At 35.0% G+C, this 18,199-nt stretch overlaps 2 protein-coding genes across 2 annotated transcripts in view; one reads left to right on the top strand and one right to left on the bottom strand.

Annotated features, from left to right (window-relative positions):
- The window catches only part of DOCK2 (dedicator of cytokinesis 2), a 213,235-nt gene that overhangs the window by 81,692 nt on the left and 113,344 nt on the right, over window positions 1-18,199 (top strand). The window contains exon 27 of the mRNA XM_069772259.1: window positions 1,403-1,498. Coding sequence (XP_069628360.1) covers window positions 1,403-1,498 — 96 coding nt within the window. The remainder of the gene's footprint in view (window positions 1-1,402; window positions 1,499-18,199) is intronic.
- Window positions 5,428-18,199, bottom strand: part of INSYN2B (inhibitory synaptic factor family member 2B) — a 41,247-nt gene continuing 28,475 nt past the window's right edge. The window contains exons 2-4 of the mRNA XM_069772346.1: window positions 15,879-18,057; window positions 13,576-13,650; window positions 5,428-9,326 (exon numbers count right to left, since the gene is read on the bottom strand). Coding sequence (XP_069628447.1) covers window positions 9,146-9,326; window positions 13,576-13,650; window positions 15,879-17,257 — 1,635 coding nt within the window. The 5' untranslated portion in view covers window positions 17,258-18,057 and the 3' untranslated portion in view covers window positions 5,428-9,145. The remainder of the gene's footprint in view (window positions 9,327-13,575; window positions 13,651-15,878; window positions 18,058-18,199) is intronic.

The following is an 18,199-nucleotide window of genomic DNA, read 5'->3' as shown; positions in this document are numbered from 1 at the left end:
TTTTGTATTATATGATTGGCATAAGCCTTAAAACTCACAGTATGCATATTGGGAAGTGGAGAAGATGGAAGAGAAAGCGGCTTTGTGAAAGCGCTCAACAAATGTGTCTTCTGTGCAGCAACTGTCAGGTGTAGTATTTTTATAAATACGGGACCGTACCAGAGAAATTTAAATAAAAAAAATAAAACACCAACCACAAACAAATTATTCTGTGAATACATCGTTCATTTATAGAATATAGTAACTTGAAATGCTGTGACAGGTGAGAAGATCATTTAAGCTTGCATGTGTCATAGTCCAAGGACACAATAGAACTAAATGGTAATAGTAAATAAATGGCTAGATATGAGGAAGGTCTCTGTTGCAAGGGATGCTAGCCTGATCCACATTAATCAAAATGGGATAAAGAAAGGAGACAATGTTGGATGTCTCAGAGGAAAAACAGAGTCAGAAGCAGTTTTGCCTGGGGTGGTATTGGAGCTCAGCCATGTAAAATATTGTTAAGAAATCACGATGGGTTCTGTGATTGTGGTGTTCTTTCCATACTATGTGTGACGTTAGAGGTACCTTGTTTGATGTAAGCTTTTTTTTTCCCTAATAGAAATTTGTTTAGAGTTTTTCTTTCTTTGACTGTTGCATGCTAGTTTCCAAAGTTGTCTAGTGATCAGAGTAAGGTCAGTGAAATTGGTGAGTATACGGTTATACCACTTTACTCAGTGTTTTAAAATAAATCGTTAAATGTCCTTTTGCAGGCAACATGCCAGAGGTACTTATCATTTGATGTGAGTTGGTCAATATTTGCCATTGGGCTGCAAAGATCACTCAAAACTTGGTGTTGACAGGTGGTGGGTCTCTAGTGTAGTCTCAGTCAGACAGATTGACCAGTACTTTGGTGATGGGGCCAAAGGGCAGACCATCTTCAGTTCGTGCCCTCATAGAGCTGCAAAGCGAAATGAAGATAACTTTCTCCTTTAATAACTATATACTATGTGACTGCAAGCTACGAACATTACTGAGCTCTAGACTACCCTGAGGACCATTGACAGATGTGGAGAACTATGGTACAATTTGCCTCATTTATCTGTTACCACAGTGTTGCTATTAAGTTATAGGTTACTCAGTTACTGGGAAAACACGAGTCCCTTGAATGAGGGATGGGAAGTGACTGAAACAACAAACAGTTATGGGATAGCTAGGGGTAAAATTGGACTGTGCCACTTGAAATGAGTATTCCACTGAAATTGCTGGAACTAAGGAGCAGTGTGAACAAGAATTAGTGTTGTTTTTTCAATAGGGTGGTTATATTATACAACTTGAACTGTCAGCATGGAAATAATTGGTTTCTTCTTTCTTTTACAAGAGATATGGATTTAATACCAAAAGTTTTTTTTTTCTTTTACAGGCCTCAACTTATCACCATATTCAAGAAATAATGGTACAGTTATTACGCACAGTGAACAGAACGGTTATTACAATGGGAAGAGATGATCCCTTAATTGTGAGTAATATTTTATTATATTTTTAATGCTTTGAAAGTAATTTTATAGTTATCCTGAAAAAATGCAAATACAGTATTTGTGGAGTACTTGTTTGTGGACTTGTTTCTGGATGTAAAATAAAAGGTCTAGAGCTTAACTCTTTTTTTCATTCAACTGTGCCACTGTAGTGTCTTTTGAAGTGTAGTTGAATACTGCAAGATTTGTGCATTCTTTAAAAAAAATCAGACACTATCTCTAAAGTTAATTGCTGTTTGCAAAAAGAGGAATGTTTTACAAACCTGCATGAAAGGCACACTTTAACACATTGAAAATAGTGTTTCTGCTAATCTAAAGTGGAAGTGTCTGCGTAAAACTAAAAAAAAAAAAAAAAAAAAGCTATTCTGAATAGCTTATATAAATAATTGGTAGATGCTCTGTTTCTTCCTGTTTTTCCACATGCTTTACTTTTTGGTGGGTTAGAGTTGCTGTGGAACAGCTGCCGTTCCTGGCTCTGTTTCTGGAGGGGGAAGATGATGCCCTAGGTGCACAGGGAAAGCACCTGGGGATGTGCTGGCACAGAGCACTCACCTGAGATTTTTGTGGAGAATCCATGCTTCGAGAGTTATATTCAAGGACATATTCTGCAATTTATTCAGATATAAGTAGATATCTCATGAGTAATCCTTTTGATTTAGACTATTTGTGAGAATTCAAGCCAGTTGTGTTCAGAGGCAATTATGGGACTTGCCCTTCAGACTGTGTGCTTAAGAGAAGGTGTATATTAATTGTTAGTCTTCAGGGATTTATATTATTCTGCAAAATCATGAGCAGCATTTACTTGATTGTTTTGGCCATAAGAGGTACACTGCGTGGCTTTCAAAATGTGCTTTGTTTCCTTGTTCGTATCTGCTGGAAAACCAAAATAACAGGTTTAGATCATTGCCAGTCAAAGCATGTGTGTCTACTAATGATTAGTCTCCTAATAATTGAGTTCTTCAGAGGAGATATTTGCCACTGGTTTCTTCAAAATTCCTGGTGGTAGATCTGCAAGTTTCAGAAATCATATCATTAACTGTTCATCAGAACTCCAGTCTGTTGTTCTTCTGTGTGTAACCCTCTGGCATGTGTGCATGGTCATAACAGAGGTTTTGAATGATGACCCAGTGAACCTTTCAGTTCTCTACAGTGTTTCCAAATTTTTTCTCTACTTGCAAAGAAAGCATCTTATGAGTGTCATGGATGATGTAATCAATCTATAAGGAGTATTTCTGGATACTGTTAAACTGTAAATGAAGAAGAAAAATGAAGCTCTAGTAATCCTGCAAAAAACATTTGAAACATTAGGAAATCATTAGGAAACAAGCTGGTTACAGTCAATTGAAATGGCTTGGAAAATTTTTTTTCTTTTTTTCTTTTTTTCTCATCTACTGTAATTTGTTCAGCTGACTTTACCTAAAAAGATCAAATCCAGTTGAATTTTGAAATGCAGATGTCTGAATGCTAATAATGCTCATAAGCACCTATGCATATGTGTATAATGGGCATTTCAGAGGTTTTTCAAAGCAGAAGTCCAATAAAATACATAGTTTTCTAGAGCTGAGGCGAGACCTCTTAACAGCGTAGTCTTTTATATGCGTTGTGAAGAAATTGTTTGTAATGAACAAAATAGTCTTTTGCATTCAGAAAGAACTGGCAAAATAAGCTCGTTTTGTGCTCTGTGTACCACTTTTAGTTAATTTGCAGGTTTTCTTTAAAACTTCTTGAGAGGCCAAACTATTTGAAAGCCTGAATGCTTAATCTTTTAAAAACTGAAGCAGATAGTCAGGAGTTACAACCTTCTGCAGAACGCTTAGGTGAGCTAAAGTTGCTAAAAGTATGGTGAACTCTGCAAGTACAGCTGAGACATAAAGAATAGCTGCAGTCAGACTATGTAGCTGATGTTATATGCATATGAGTGACATTTCAAATTGGACTACATCTGTTATTTACTTCCAGCATTACAGAAGGTTATTCTTTAGATTCTTAAATCTGTTACTATGTTTCTGAATATTGCAAGTGTTTTTATTATCTTATGCCATATAATTTTCTAGAAATTGAAAATGGTGTGAAAAACAATGCTAATACTATGTTATACTAATCATGGTTACAATTTACAAGACCTTTAATTCCTTGAAAATTTAAATGTCTTGCACCTCATAGAGTACTAGATTTTATCTACCTGAGTTTTTTGGCTTTCTGGCAGGGATAAGCATGTTAATTTTCATAATCAAGTGTCCTTTTCACAATCTTCCAGTTTGTTGGCAAAGGAGTCAGAAGGATTTTGGGTTACAGTTGTCTCTATCTTTTCTTGCTACAATGCCAGTTGAATCTAATGGAAGGTGCTGCCTTGTGCTTAGCGGGTAACAGCATGCTGTGAGCTTTGTTCATCTAATTACTGGAAAGAGTTAGTCTAAGAAGGGCATAATCCCTTCAGGAGAAGGTGTTGGTGATGGAAAAGTAATTTGGCGCTCTGCAACTACTGCAGAGAAGAGTTACTTAAATGACACTCTTGCCTTCATTGTGGTGTTTTGGCAGTTGAAGGCTTTAACAGCTGCTTGCTTATTTTCACTATTAAAAAAAAAAAAAGAAAAAAAAAAGCCCTGACTGTAGTTGTAGAAGTGCTTCTAAACTTGTAATCGAGGGACAAGTTTGTCTGACATTGGCTATTCAGGCTTTATCTTGAATACTTTATGAAATTTAGACTTTTAGTTAGAGGGCGTTGTGATGCAGTGAAGTCCTACTACAGTAACTATAGCAGTAAAACATATAGGAGCATGCAGAATACAGAAGTACTTGTTTTCAGTATTGGCTTGGTTAGCTAAACAAAAATACCATAAATCCACCATATACATTTTAAAGCTTTCCTTTGGTACTCCTAAACTTGATTTTGTTCACAGTATCAGTTTAGCATGATGAAAAGAGTGTAGTTATGCTGCACAGAAAAGTTTTTAGACAATATTTATATAAAATATTGTACAAATGAAGACTTTGCTGAAAAGGAAACAGTGTGCTCTGTTAACCAAAGCTACTGTAGATAGCATACTTCTGCAAAAAAAATAGTGCTTTTTTGGAGAAATAATGACCAGAGAAACCATTTTGCAGAGCTGCCGTGGTTGGAGAATATGATATATTCAAATATACACATGGTCTAGGTAAAAGTTACAGCATTTTTTATTCAGTATTCAAATACAAATTTAAATCCTTTCTCTACCTAGCTGCAAAATGATTCCATGAAAGACCTATGTATTCATTTCCCATTCATTTTCCTTTGCCAAAGAACAATTGTTCACTTCCTTTGTAATCTAATTGTTGTTTATTAATTGACTCCTGAAACCTAAGAAAAATACCTCATTTTATTGCAAAAGATAACATCACATTTAAAGAACCTAGAAACTTACAAAACGTACATTAGATAATACATTTCATTAGGAAGATGTTTTTTATCTAAGCTAGCATAATTACTAAGTATTGTGGCTTTTTCAAAGGAGCTATAGTACACAAAACTATTAAAAGCCCTACATGAACTGCTGTTACATGACAGAGAGAAATCAGTATTTTATTCATATATTCTGAATTTTTAGACAGTTAGGTTGACTCTGTAAAACAGCAATTTCAAATACAGTAATTTTGGAATATGCCATGTTCTGTGCAATGTTTTATAAATAGCATATTGTAGTTGTCATTTAAATATGTCTTTCAGAGAAGCCTACAATATTTGGAATGCAAGTGCTGTCAAGTACCTGTGGTTTTGGGGCTCTTTTTATTGTTGGTTTGTGGTTTTTTGTGGGTTTTAAAAATTTCATTTAAGAGCATGTTTGTGTGGATTTCTAACATTTATTTCCTACTCTGGGAGCTGATTTTAGGCATTACACAGTAATCTTCTAAATCAGAGAAATTTTTATAGCCAATTTCTATTGTTTTTCCAATCTTGACATCACAAATTGCATAGTGTGTATCTGGCAATTTTTAAATTTCCTGTATGAATTAATGATTAATTACTAAAATATTTTAAAATATTAATAATAAATTAATATTCAACAATAAACCAAAAAGCAATGCTTACATATTACATTTTCACATAGCTTAGATTGTCCAATTTATGTGTTACAAAGCTATTAAATTTTAGGTATTCTGTGTTGCTAGGATATACAAATTTCTATGTTAAATCTAAACAAAACATATAGCAACTAAGCAGTCTTAGCCTCCTGCTGTGGCTTATGCATACCACGACTGACACTTTCTCATTGTTACCTTTTAACGTAACACATAGCCTTTTGTTCCAACATTGTCTTTAAAATTTTGTGTAGAAAGCCTATTGTGTGTGACGTACTGTGGAGAATAGTGGGTATAATAACTTAATGCATTTAGTAGGTGTGGTTTTATTGTGAAAATATGATGCTTATTCTTTTGTAGGAATAATTTACTTCTGGCATACTTTATTTTCAGTTAAGCTATTGCATGGTTTTTGTTCATGGTAGTCAGAGCCTCTGCAAGAAGAATTGAGGGAGTTCTGTCTGTGTTTCAGATAAGCCTTTTGTTTGGATCTTAAATATTCTAGAACTTGGCTGGCTGTTGCTACTACTGCTTACTCAAAAAAAATCTCATTTATTGTACTGAAGTCCTGAAGTAGAGAACTCTAGGAGCAACCTTTCCGAAGGACAGTGCTTTAGCAGCCATGTAATTTCATGTTTTCTTTCAAGGAAGACAGATGTCTTGAAGGGGGTGAATTTGAAAACAGATAGGCAGAAAAGCAAATCAATGTTCTTAAATTGCAGCATTGGGAGCTGAGGGTTGGCTGGCCTACATACCTTAAGTGTTTCCATACTGCTGTGTGTGCATATGTTAAGAAGAGAATTTCATAACCATATATGGATAATCCATACTTTACTGATTGAGAGAGAATTGAAAAACAACCGACTGAGGCATATGGAAACAAAGGCTAATTTTGACTGGGAGATTAAGGATTAAAAATTGTCTACAGTACTGAATTCCATCAAGATCAGACATGAAAATATAAAACTTGTAACCATTTAAATCAGTATATTTCAGTTTTTCGGAAGTATTGAGTTTTTGTTCAGGTCATAAGAAAGACTTGGAGCCTTACTTATAACTATCTTTGGTTGGACTTTCTTAAACTGAATAGAGTATTTCTGTTCTTGCATAGTTTTACTGACCTCAGGAATTGTTTGGTGCTATGTGGTGAACCAAAATACTGTGGTTTGTTTAAATTGAATAATCTTCAAATATATTGAAGGCATCACATTCCTTATATATGCAAAACCAAAATCAGAAAGCTTAAAGTGGGCTTTTTTTTGCTTATTAACAAAAAGACAAAAAGATTGCTTTCATATAATAACAAACAGTTCACTACAGAAAAAAACTTACTGGTTTTGCTAGTGTTACACCTGTTGGCATTGCTTATTATTGTACCTTTACTACAGAGGATATTAATCTTAAAATGTTATTTTAATACACAAGAAACATTTATACACTAAAAAATCCTTCATTTTATCAATTATAGAGACTAGTGCAAAACAGGAATGCTGTTGGCATACCAACATAAGCAGTACAGGTATCTGAGTGTAATATAATGATGTGTTCTGATGTAATAATTTAATTCTTACCATCGTTATACCCACAAAATATTACTGAGGAGCCTTTCTGTCACACTAAAGGCATCCTTTTTGCTAGGAAAAAAATTCGTATAAGGCTTTTCTTCTGAAAAGCCTCTAAAATAATGATAATTTTGTGTCTGTCATTTCTGTACTGACTGAATTTAATATGGATATGTTTTTTGAAACTGTCAGTCCTTTAGAATTTTGATAAACTAAGCCATATGACATAGCTTACTCTCTTCTAAATGAAGATTAGTTCTGTCAAAAAACTTAGCTCTTCCAGACCAAATTCTTCTGTGTAAAGTTGTTTATAATGTGTTTTCAAATGTGTAGTTAACCCTAAGAATTCAGGGAACACAGAAGTGTACAAAGAGTGTATAGACATTTTTAACTAACATTGCACAATTAATGAAGTATGATTTGGAAAAACAGGATCCAAGGGTTAATCTACTGAATACCCTGGCACCATTTGAACTAATTAATCAGAGTTACTTCTAAGAAAAGGTCTGCAGTACATTCCACTAAACATAAACTACATTATTCGGGCTTTACAGTGTGCCCTTTAAACTTGCTTTGGAAAACCTTTTCCCCTCTGCCCCCCATATGAAAGGTGGCCATGTTTTCATGAGCAAAATAATAGTATCATCAACCCTAAATTAGGTTAAATTGGCATACCCTGTGCTAGCTGTTACGTTGACTGTTTTTGAAGGAAAGAAATAGCTGCATTGACATCTGATAAAATCTTTTCAGCATATGTAATTTTTTGATATGATACAGATACGTTCACTGAATATTATTTTTAACGATCAATTTTGTATCATTTATAAATTTAAATATATCTTAAGGCCAAAACCCCACATCTTGGGATATTTTGGTATAGTGATACACATCTCGAATGGACAAATTGGGCAAGTGGTTTACCAAGACAGTAGCCAAAGTGGTTATTCCCCTCTATTCAGTAATTGTGTGTGATGACATCTGAGGCATTGTGTCCAGTTTTAGGCTTCCAGGTAGGTGAATGACATCAGCTTACTGGAGGGAGACCACCGAGATGATTGTGGGCTGCAGCACATACCATGTGAAGAGAGGCAGTGAAAATTGGATTTGTTCAGTCTTTAGGAAGTGAAGGCTTAGGAGAGACATCTCATGATCTGTGTAATTCTTCTTGAAGGTGTGTTTGGATACAGCCAAATTTAATGGACACAAGTTAGAACATAGGCAATTCAGATAAGATGTTAGGAAAAAATTTGGAACAGCTTGCCCCAGGGGGTTATGGATTCTTGTCTTTGGAGATACTCAAAACTCAAATTCAGCTAATTGGACCTTGCTTGAGTAGGGGGTTAAGACAAATTAGTGAGATATTCTCTTGTTTTATGATTCTTTTCAGAGAAGTCTATTAAATGGCTGAAACTTCTAAATGGTTGCTTTTTTAATTGAACCAATAAAAGGACAGAGTAAAACTTAACCTGAAATTCTTTTTTTGTTGTTAAATGACAGCAACAAAAATATTTCAGCAGGTATGTGAAATAATGGTAATTGTCTCCTCAAAGGAGACATTTGTTTGAACAATGTAGATTCCCCTGAATTTGTTCTCGATTATGTGGTTTGTTTAAAGATGAATGAAGTTACTTCCTTTTAGTCCATGTTTCTCATAAATAGGAAATGAAGACTGTGTGACGCCCTTAGCTTTGTCTATCATTGTTTTTTAAAGTAGAGATTTAAACCTTGTTATTTTTGGAAAGTTGAAAAAAAAAGTCTTTACAAAGCATATGAAAGTGTCCTTGGAAAAAATGAGAAAGCTTCCTTTTGAAAGAAACAATTTCTTTTTGAAAATAGTATCTTCATACGCCTTTATTCAGTGAGACGATTTAAGTAAATTCCATTCTTTTGATTTCTCAGATACTCTAAACATTCTTTAACTTTGTGATTTCATAATAGCACATTTTCAAGTGTGTGCTCTCAAGCCTTTTTCTGTTCTTGTGTCTTTGAAATGTAAAAGGATCCATAAGGAAGTCAAATCCACCAGAAGCATTTTCTTTTCACCTTTTTTGTTTTTCTTCTTAATTCCTTTTTGTCGAGAGCTGGATGATCAGATGGTAGCTTCTGCGGTGAAGCTGGATTTTGTTCTGCTTTATCCAGCGTTTTCAAAATCTGATGAAATCTTCCTTCTTGTTGTCTGAAGTCATATTCTACACTATGGAAAAATGAAGAGATTTAAGCTAGTAAGTGAGAAATTCCCTCTTTAAAAAACATGTGGAAAGGATGCTTACCTCATTAGAATAATTTGGCATTATTCAGTATTAGAGCCTGGTTAAAACATAAGGGTGTATAGGTTGCTGCTTTGAAAATAAGTTCATCTCTTAATCTTTTCTGAGGGAAACCTTTTTTTTTATATGAGTTAAGAACTCCAGCATTGTGCCCAAAACAATGGGACAAAAATTAAGGGAGAGAAAATGAAAATGTACTAGGATGATCTTTCAATGCATTTTATTCAATGGTCAGGTTTTGATACTGTAATCTAACTCAGTCATATGCTTGGCATGAATTCAAAACTCTCACATGCTTAACTTCATGAAATATGAGTGTCCCCTGCTAGGACTCCTGCTAGGACCAAAAATATATGAAATTAAGCAAATATGTAAGTGTTTGAAATAAGTGGTATTAGTTGACAGGAAAGTAGAATGTAACTCTTTTTCTCCATTGAAACTGATAATTATTATTGATGTCAAATGAGAGCCAAGATGTTAATTAGATAGAGCAGATACGTGCACAGAAATAAATATAGGGTTCCAAAGAATTGATGTGGACAGTGATTAAGCAGTCCGATGCAAGCAGTACAGTTAAACAAAAGCAAACAAAGAAAAAAAAAAGAGGCAGTGCTGTATGGTTTTTCAACCATCTTGTCTGGGCAAGAGACTGGGAGTTTTATCAGCTGTGTCTGCTGTGGAGGTTTTAGCAGGCGGAGGGGAGAGTAGAAAGGAGCTGGTTGTATTTTCCATAATGCAAGCTCTTTGGGAGGAAAAAGGCATCATCATAGGGGTGTTGGGATGTCACATTAAGGCCCTGAACCTGATTTGGGCACTGAGTAGAAGAAATCTGTGAAATTAGTAAATATGTATATCTTTAAACAGTATTAATTTTGAGTATTTGTGTGTATATGCAGATCCATAAACGTTGTTGAATAATATGTTAAAATTAACTAGAAGCTTGTTTCCCTTATAATTAATGTGTTTTGGGGGTTTTCATTAAATAAAGTAACTCAGCTGGCAAAAAGAAAGCAATAGGATTATTCTGATTTAGAAGAATTTGAGAGGGATCTCTTGATAAGGAGCAATACGTAATAAATATAAAAGAACAAGAAGGTAGTGATATAAACAGCAAATTTGATCAGAGTGTCTTCAATTTTACTGTCTTATTGCTAAAACTGCAACTTAATACTTCTCAGTAGTCACAGATCACAAGCGCTAGAGAATTAAATGTTCGGTTTATAGCATATGTAAGGATAGCATCTGCTCATGTTCTTTTTTTCTTCCCTTCTTCAAAGTTTCTAATTTAATGTTGGAGAGATCATTTCTAGAGGCAAGAGGTCAATTCAGTCTCCATTTAATACTGTCCCTTATAAGCTAACTGTTTGGTTTTGGTTGCTACTTGCATTTGTTTATTATAATACAAATATCTGTCTTGATTGAAAGTTCCAAGTCATCTCACATAACCCTGCTGGATAGTTAATAAAGATAAATTTACAGCCACTATATGCTTGGTCACTGTTAGACTGAAAAGCTCTTTATTACTTTACCAATCAGTGTAATCCACACTTGGATTGATATGAGATTAGTATGTTGTTTGACTCAGGGACTACTTAAAATGTGCATGATAAAGAGGGTTCAGTGACAGTAACCCAACATTCTGCTTGCACAGTGTTTGAATTACTGATGAGTTAGGTTCTTTAAGAGCAGGAAAACAGGGAGCAAGATGAAACACTTGATTCTATGATTAATGAGAACAGATACATTAGTGGAAAAAATACTTGCGTGGATCTTTCAGGCTACATAAAACACAGGAATTGCATGGGTTTGTCTACAGCAAAAACTGATAACGATTACTTCTTTCAGAATGTTGTCTAATGAATATGTTCATTCAAGTATTAGTTCCTCAGAATGCTTTTTTCATAACCCCGTCTTGTGGAACATGGCTGTAAAGTGAAAACTATTGTTTCCTTGCTGTCTCCTGTTTTGTCTCTTAAAACTAGAAACTCTTTAGAGGAACCGTGTTCTCTTGTATGTATTCTAGTCATCATTGCACTGTGAGACTCCAGGCACTGTTATCATTATAAACTACGTAGTAAATCAAAAAGGCACATCAATGTTTTGTTACTTCCTCTGTTCTTTCCTTCAGATACTTGTGCTTGTTGCTCAGGATCTTTCCTATATTGAAACTGTGTAAACTAAAACCAGGGTAAGCATCATAGTTTATTCTTCCGAAGAGAGAAGGCATCCTGTGGTAAAGGGTAGTTTGTACATAAATTCTAGAGAGTGACCTCTGTTTCTGTATAGTCCAATAAAAATGCACAGAGATTGAGACAATGATGAAGTAAAGGAAATCTGTTTTGTCCTGGATCTTCCTTTTTTATACAGATTCAGTTTGTGCTTTTGGATAAGTCATGTAACTTACTGGAGTAGCCAGTGGACTGTGGAGAAGACTAACAACTTTGTCTCAGAGGACTTGTGGTGTTTAATTTGTGACATGTCAATTACTTTGAGATTTCATTACCAGAGGTTTAGGACATCAGTATTTGACTGAGTTGTATGTTGAACAATAGGTTCAAATGCTGTTCCAACCCTGACTTCACCTAACGAGCTTATTCAGCTCTTTAATAAATTTGGCTCATGTAGAAAATGCAGTGTGAAAAACACTTCTATGCGGATATAGTCTATTCATTATATCCATAAAAAAATTTAAAGTCTTAGTGCTCAGAAACTGGCAAAGCTAATGGTCTGCCATATTCTTTGAAATAAAGGAAAAGTTTGCAACCTAAAAGATAAATTCTCTTACCCTTTATTTTTGTAAATGAAACATGTTTAAATATCTAAAACCTCTGGAATACTAATACATACGAATATCTTTGAAGGAATAAAAAATGTCTAGGAGATGTTTCAAACCAACTTCTTAATTTTGCAGCATAACGTCTAACTTCAGTACCTGATCTTCACAATATGTGATTGACAAGTTCATTTTCTGCTAAGCTTTTTTTTAAAAAATAAACTTTAAAACAGTACAGCACATCAGAAATGTGATAGGTATAGCAAGGAAAACGAGCATGCAATATAAGTAATAAGCTCGTCAGCTGCTAAGTCCTTTAAGTAAAGTGTCCCTCACAAGAAGGGAATGCAAAAAGACAGGATTAATATAGCAGTATTATAATTTCTCCACTACCTTTGGTTTGAATATATATTCTCTATCTCCCCAAATGAGGCCTAAGGTATCATATGTAAATTTTGACCATATATTCCTCTTCCTTTTCATTCTCTTAAGTCTGCAGTGTATGGTAGTACTGGAAAGGATCTAAAATGGTGAAGTGTGAGCTCCAGCTTTGAGTATGCTGTGTTTGCGCAGTATGTTACTAATATTCTGTGAAGAACCTAATAAATCTTAGACAATCAAATAACTGAAGATGTGTGTTTTCTACCTTATAACTGAGGTTGCAGAGATTAGATAATGTGTTTATAAATTGGTTGGAAGCCTTATAAAATCCCTTGCTGAGCAGAAGAGCTATGTGTGTAGTATAACCAAGACTTTTGTACCTGCTAGCTTTTTGGTTAATGGCTGGCAAGCTGAAGACTTGGGTTTGTATAGACATAGCATTTGAATCATGTACAGCTTCCAGAACACAGTACTACGAAGCTTTTTGGTCATAAGAGTTTAACATAAACTGCAGTTTAAACATGGAGTAACTTACACTCAAATTGCACTCTCTTAAAATAATAACAAATAAACATTTACTGAAGTGAGAAGTGTGGGAGTTTTGTTTTTGTTTTGCACATGAACATGAACTGTAGCTATAGCTTACTGGCATTTGGCAAATTGAGTGTTTGGTCTTTTCCACGATCTAAATTTATTACAGAAATCCTAGCTTTTAAAATGTAACACACAAAGGGAATTTCATCATCAGAAACGGCATCAAAGGTTTTCAAAGCATGCTAGTAATAATAATGCTGTAAAACATTAGTGGGAGTTTTCTATATGAATTCTCAGAATGACAGTACCTCTTTCAGAAAACACCAATACTGTTTTCTACTTGGGGAAACAAACCAATCACCTCACACATACTACTTGGTTTTTTGTTAAAAACTGGATTAATAATAATAGAGACCTTTTATAGCTGTGAGCAAAACACTGTATTAGACTTTTGAGATATACAGACAATACAAAATTGTGTGAAGTACCTGTAAATGATACATGCGGTGTTCTGACAGGTGCTGCAGTTGTTGAGGTCTTGACCAGTGTGATAGAAGTTACGCCTGTAATAGACAGTAGCTCATGTGATGTGTATTTATAGATACATTAACAGACCTCTGAATCTTTCATGTATAAAAATAATTCTGTTCAGCACTTCTGTTATCCTTACTAAAAATTCTAGTGTCAAATTCTATATTAGAAGGTTGCTTTAAAAGACCTATGTTGATTTATGTTTTTGTCTTGCTTCTTTCCCACCTCATGCTCTTAAGATTCTGGTGGTTGGTTCTTGCATGAATACTTGTTATGAAAACACTTAGATATGCAACTGCTTCTTATAAACACACTTTAAAGTATTTGAATATCCATGCTTTTGGTGAATCAATTTGATCTCTACCGTTATGCTTTCTATTCTTCTCTCTTTCCACTTGGGTAGAAGCAAGTCAGATTTTTACTGCTGATAGTATACAAATTTGGAGTGTTAAGAAAACAAGAGAAGTGACTTTCATACTTAACACCAACTCGAGTTGAATTGTATTTTATGATAGATCTGCATTAGAAACAATTTGAGGTCAGTGGCTCATTACATCTGAAGGATGCATGATACTTACATTTAACAAGTTTTATTTGAATTAGGGGAGTTCAGTTGGTACCAAAATAATTTTCTGATTGCTTTTGGATTTAAGTGGAGGTTCTCCACATGCATTGTTGTGCTACCTCCACAAGTACTTAGAATGTTCAGTTTTACTGCTAGATGATTCTAGCAAGATAGATTGAAGCTGATCATTGAATCTCAGTGTGAAACTTAAAGATATTTGGCAAAATTTTTGTTTTCGACCATGTGGTAACTGAACAGAAATGGACTGTAAATACTGCTGAATAATCTGACTGTGCTTCACTGCAAGTTACTCTTTGTAATGGTCAGATTTTCAAACATAATTGAAACTTGTCCACTCTGTCATATATAACTACATGCAGGGGAGAAGGAGTGGGTATTTTTTCCTGTAATTTCCTAAAGAACTGTAGTTGGGTGGTAGTTGTATGAAATATACTATAAACAAGTGATTGCTTAAGCTTGACATGTACTTGGATTCCCTCACACACACGCACACACACCCCACCCCCCACCCCCCGCCTTGGATCTAGCTTCTAAACTGAACTTTGGGGGTTTTGGTGCTTTATAAATATTATTCCATTTTTGTTATCAGTATGTCTATATGGATTTTGTCTGTTGTGTCTAGGTTATTATGTAATTGGTGCTAGAAAATCATATGGGCTTTCGGATAGAGAAAAATGACTAAGAACAACTCTCTGAGAGAGGCTGGTTGGAGCTGAATTATATGGGAAAAATGTTACATGGAATAAAAATTTATGTGGGCACAGTGGAAACTTACAGAAGTATTTTCATTGCTAACAGCCAGATGAACATTACTGGTTAATATTTCCAGACAAAAAAGGTAATGTGTACACAGTAAAATTACACGTTAACTTAATTGATATCAATTTTTTTAAATGAGCGTAAATTCATATTTGGAGTGTGAGTTGGAGAATTATTCATCAGAAATGCAATAAGGTAATGTCAATTCCCAGATAAAATACTTTGAGAAAGAAAGTATTCTGAAGAAAAACAAATCTATTTTGAAGAAGTTTTAAGAAGACTGAGGTGTATAAAATTGTGGCTTCAGTTATTTATATCCTGACAGTTTTTGCACAGCCATGCAAACCTCTTCTGTCCACGTGGGAACAAGTGCAAAGACCTGGTCCTGAGGCATGTGGGCAGTTTTGCTTGCTTATGAAGGCAGTAATAATTTATTGAACAGAAGCATGTTTTTGCTGATATAAACTGTTTCAGCAATAGGACTGCTTTGGCACTAAATGCATATCTGACCTTGCTGGTAAGAGATAGTTGGCTTGCCATAGGTTTCTATCATGCTACGTTACTATGTTAGACTGTTCGGTTTTGTTGTTCTACTGCATACAGATTTTAGCTAGATGGAGACTACCAACTCTCAGGTGTCAGTGCCTTTGTATCTAACACCACAGATCTAAATAAAAAAGGTAATAAACTGTGTCTCATACTGGGTTTGGTAAAGGCAGTGTCATCTAAAGCCACACTATAAAGAGACTTGCTTCTCTGTTGAGGCCCAAATACTAGAAAAAGGGCGTAAGATACTGTTTTTGCAAACTCATCTTTAAATATTGCAGGAAAGATTCTTTCAGTAGCAAAGGTTTAAAGATTGGTAACATCTACTTTATACTTCTGATAAATTACTAATATTAAAGTGCACCATACCCTTCACTGAGGGCTCTGGATTTTTCCAGGTCTTGGATTACATTCAAAAGTACTTTAATCTTCTCCTGGTTCGACTGCAAGGATTCCTCTACAGACTGCAGCCTGCCTTGTAGGGCACAGAGTTCACCATGTGCCAAATGAATTTGATTTATTTCACTAATCTCTTTGGTGGTTTGTGGTTTTATTTCATTCCTTGGCAGATAAGACTTTATGTGAAATCCTTCTAAACAGCTGTTACACTGGAAAACATCTGACTGTGTAGAATTTTTCTTGATTTCTGTATTACATGACAAAATAGATTTTGATGCATTACTGCTGGTGAATGACATTATTGTGTGATCATCATTTGTTAATGTCACACAGCTGGAATCTGTTTTGTGCTCTCCTGCCTGTTGATAGTCTCTGAGGAAACAAGGAGATGAACTGTGATTTGGAGGTGATAATGGAGTAGTTTCCTTACTACTTGCTTCTTTGCTGGCTGCAAGCGACTCGGGATCACTTTCATCTGCTTCACAAGAGTCAGAGTGAGGATTACATTCACTGCAGTTAGCAGAATTGCTTAGGCAAGGGTATGTTTTTTCAGAATTAGATGACAGGATGCTGCTTTCATTATTTTCATTGCTATTTATGACAGTAGAAGAATGCAGTGAATTACTTAAATTCATGGTTGTGTCTGGTGCATCCATGGAAACATTGCTGTCTTGTGGAAAACTCACATGTATGTATTCAGGCACCTGTGTAGAAACAGTTGTCTTCTCTGATACTGAGAGATCATCTGAGTGGATAGGTCTATTGCTTTGTGGTTTTGATGGTCTTTGACTTAACTGACAGTCCACCTCACTATTTCTAAATCCATCTTCCAAATCATTAGTTATTCTTAAGTAACAGAGATCTGAAGACATAATGTCTCGTTCAGAAAGATTGCCATTTACTTGGATAGAATTTGCAGGCTCCGTTGGCATTTCTGTTAATGACTTGCTTACTGTCAGCTTTTTCTTTTTAAAAACCGGGAAGTGTTTCCTGAGGCTAGGAGATGTTTGTATGGCAATATTCCGAAGCCCCTTCTGAGCCCTTGGAAAAGATGGAGATTGATGTAGCAAAAGATTGTGATCCCTAAATATTTCTGTTTTTCCAGTTGTGAATGCTATATCTTGGGCAGGATTAGTATCCAGTTCTGTCTTTGTGTTCACACCATCATCCTTGAATCGAACTTGCTGAGATTTGGTCCTGCGGTGATGTGGCTGTCTCATAAAATCAGCTGAATCCAGACTGTTCCTTTTCAATAGCACTGGGCGCATTTTCATGTTTTGCTGGGCCATTGAATCACAATTTAAAGTCTGTAAGTAACGTGTTTCTTTGCGACCCATTTCATTTGTCATTTAAACTGTATGTTAAGATTGTTCCTAAGATGCAAATGAATACCTTATCCCTGAAGAAGCTAAGCTTTTCATTCTTCTTGTTGTTATTATGTATACTTTTAACTGACATGCTCTCTTCAGGGATGTTCTTTCAAATTTAATTGCTGATTAGACCAAACACTAAGATAAAGAAATTAAGTATCAAATTTAAGGAAAGATTTCTTGTAGCTAGGAAATGCAGAAATCCTTTTCTTCTGAGGTTGACACCATCTTCTTATTACAAAATTGCAACAGGCCGTTATGCTTACAGTTAACTAATTTAAAGGTAAGGTTGAGTCTATGGTTTTCCTGATGGCTTCTATTTGACAGCTCTCCATTAGTGATGCAGCTTTTTTAATGGTGGACTAATCACATATGTTTTATTTGCGTGTTGTCTAAACAACAAGCGTAATCACTTTTGGGGGCATTTTCATTTCTCACAAATAGTTTTACTGATGGAATATATCCATTAATACCAAACTGAATTGCTTTCTTTATAGAGAGCTTTTCTTCTTCAGCCATCTTTTTAATGTTGCAAATGAAACTAATCTTCCCAAACAGTTAAGCAAAATGTAACCACTTCTGACAAGGCAAAAATACAGCATCCAGTGGGTTTCAGTGAGAGAAGTTATTGATGTGTCATTTTTGCTTCAGTTCATGCAAATGCAAGGCCAATCATATCCAAGGGACTGTTTCATTTGGGAAGTTCTGTAAATACTTTGGCATCAGAAGAGTGGTCCAGACCGAATAACCACCAAATGCAGAAAAACAGGAAATGTCTCCTGAAAGTAAAAAGACAACAGTTGTAGGTGAACAGCCAAGCACTGTAATTTTCTTCTGCTGTCTCCTAACAATTTTTCATCTTCAGTGGTTTTGTAACTTTGGCAGTGAGATACTTGTATAGAAACTGAAAATTTTTTATAA

The sequence above is a fragment of the Haliaeetus albicilla genome, chromosome 27 (genome assembly GCF_947461875.1).
Source record: "Haliaeetus albicilla chromosome 27, bHalAlb1.1, whole genome shotgun sequence".
NCBI classification, from domain to species: Eukaryota; Metazoa; Chordata; class Aves; order Accipitriformes; family Accipitridae; genus Haliaeetus; species Haliaeetus albicilla.
This window is presented reverse-complemented; position numbering and strand designations above follow the sequence as displayed.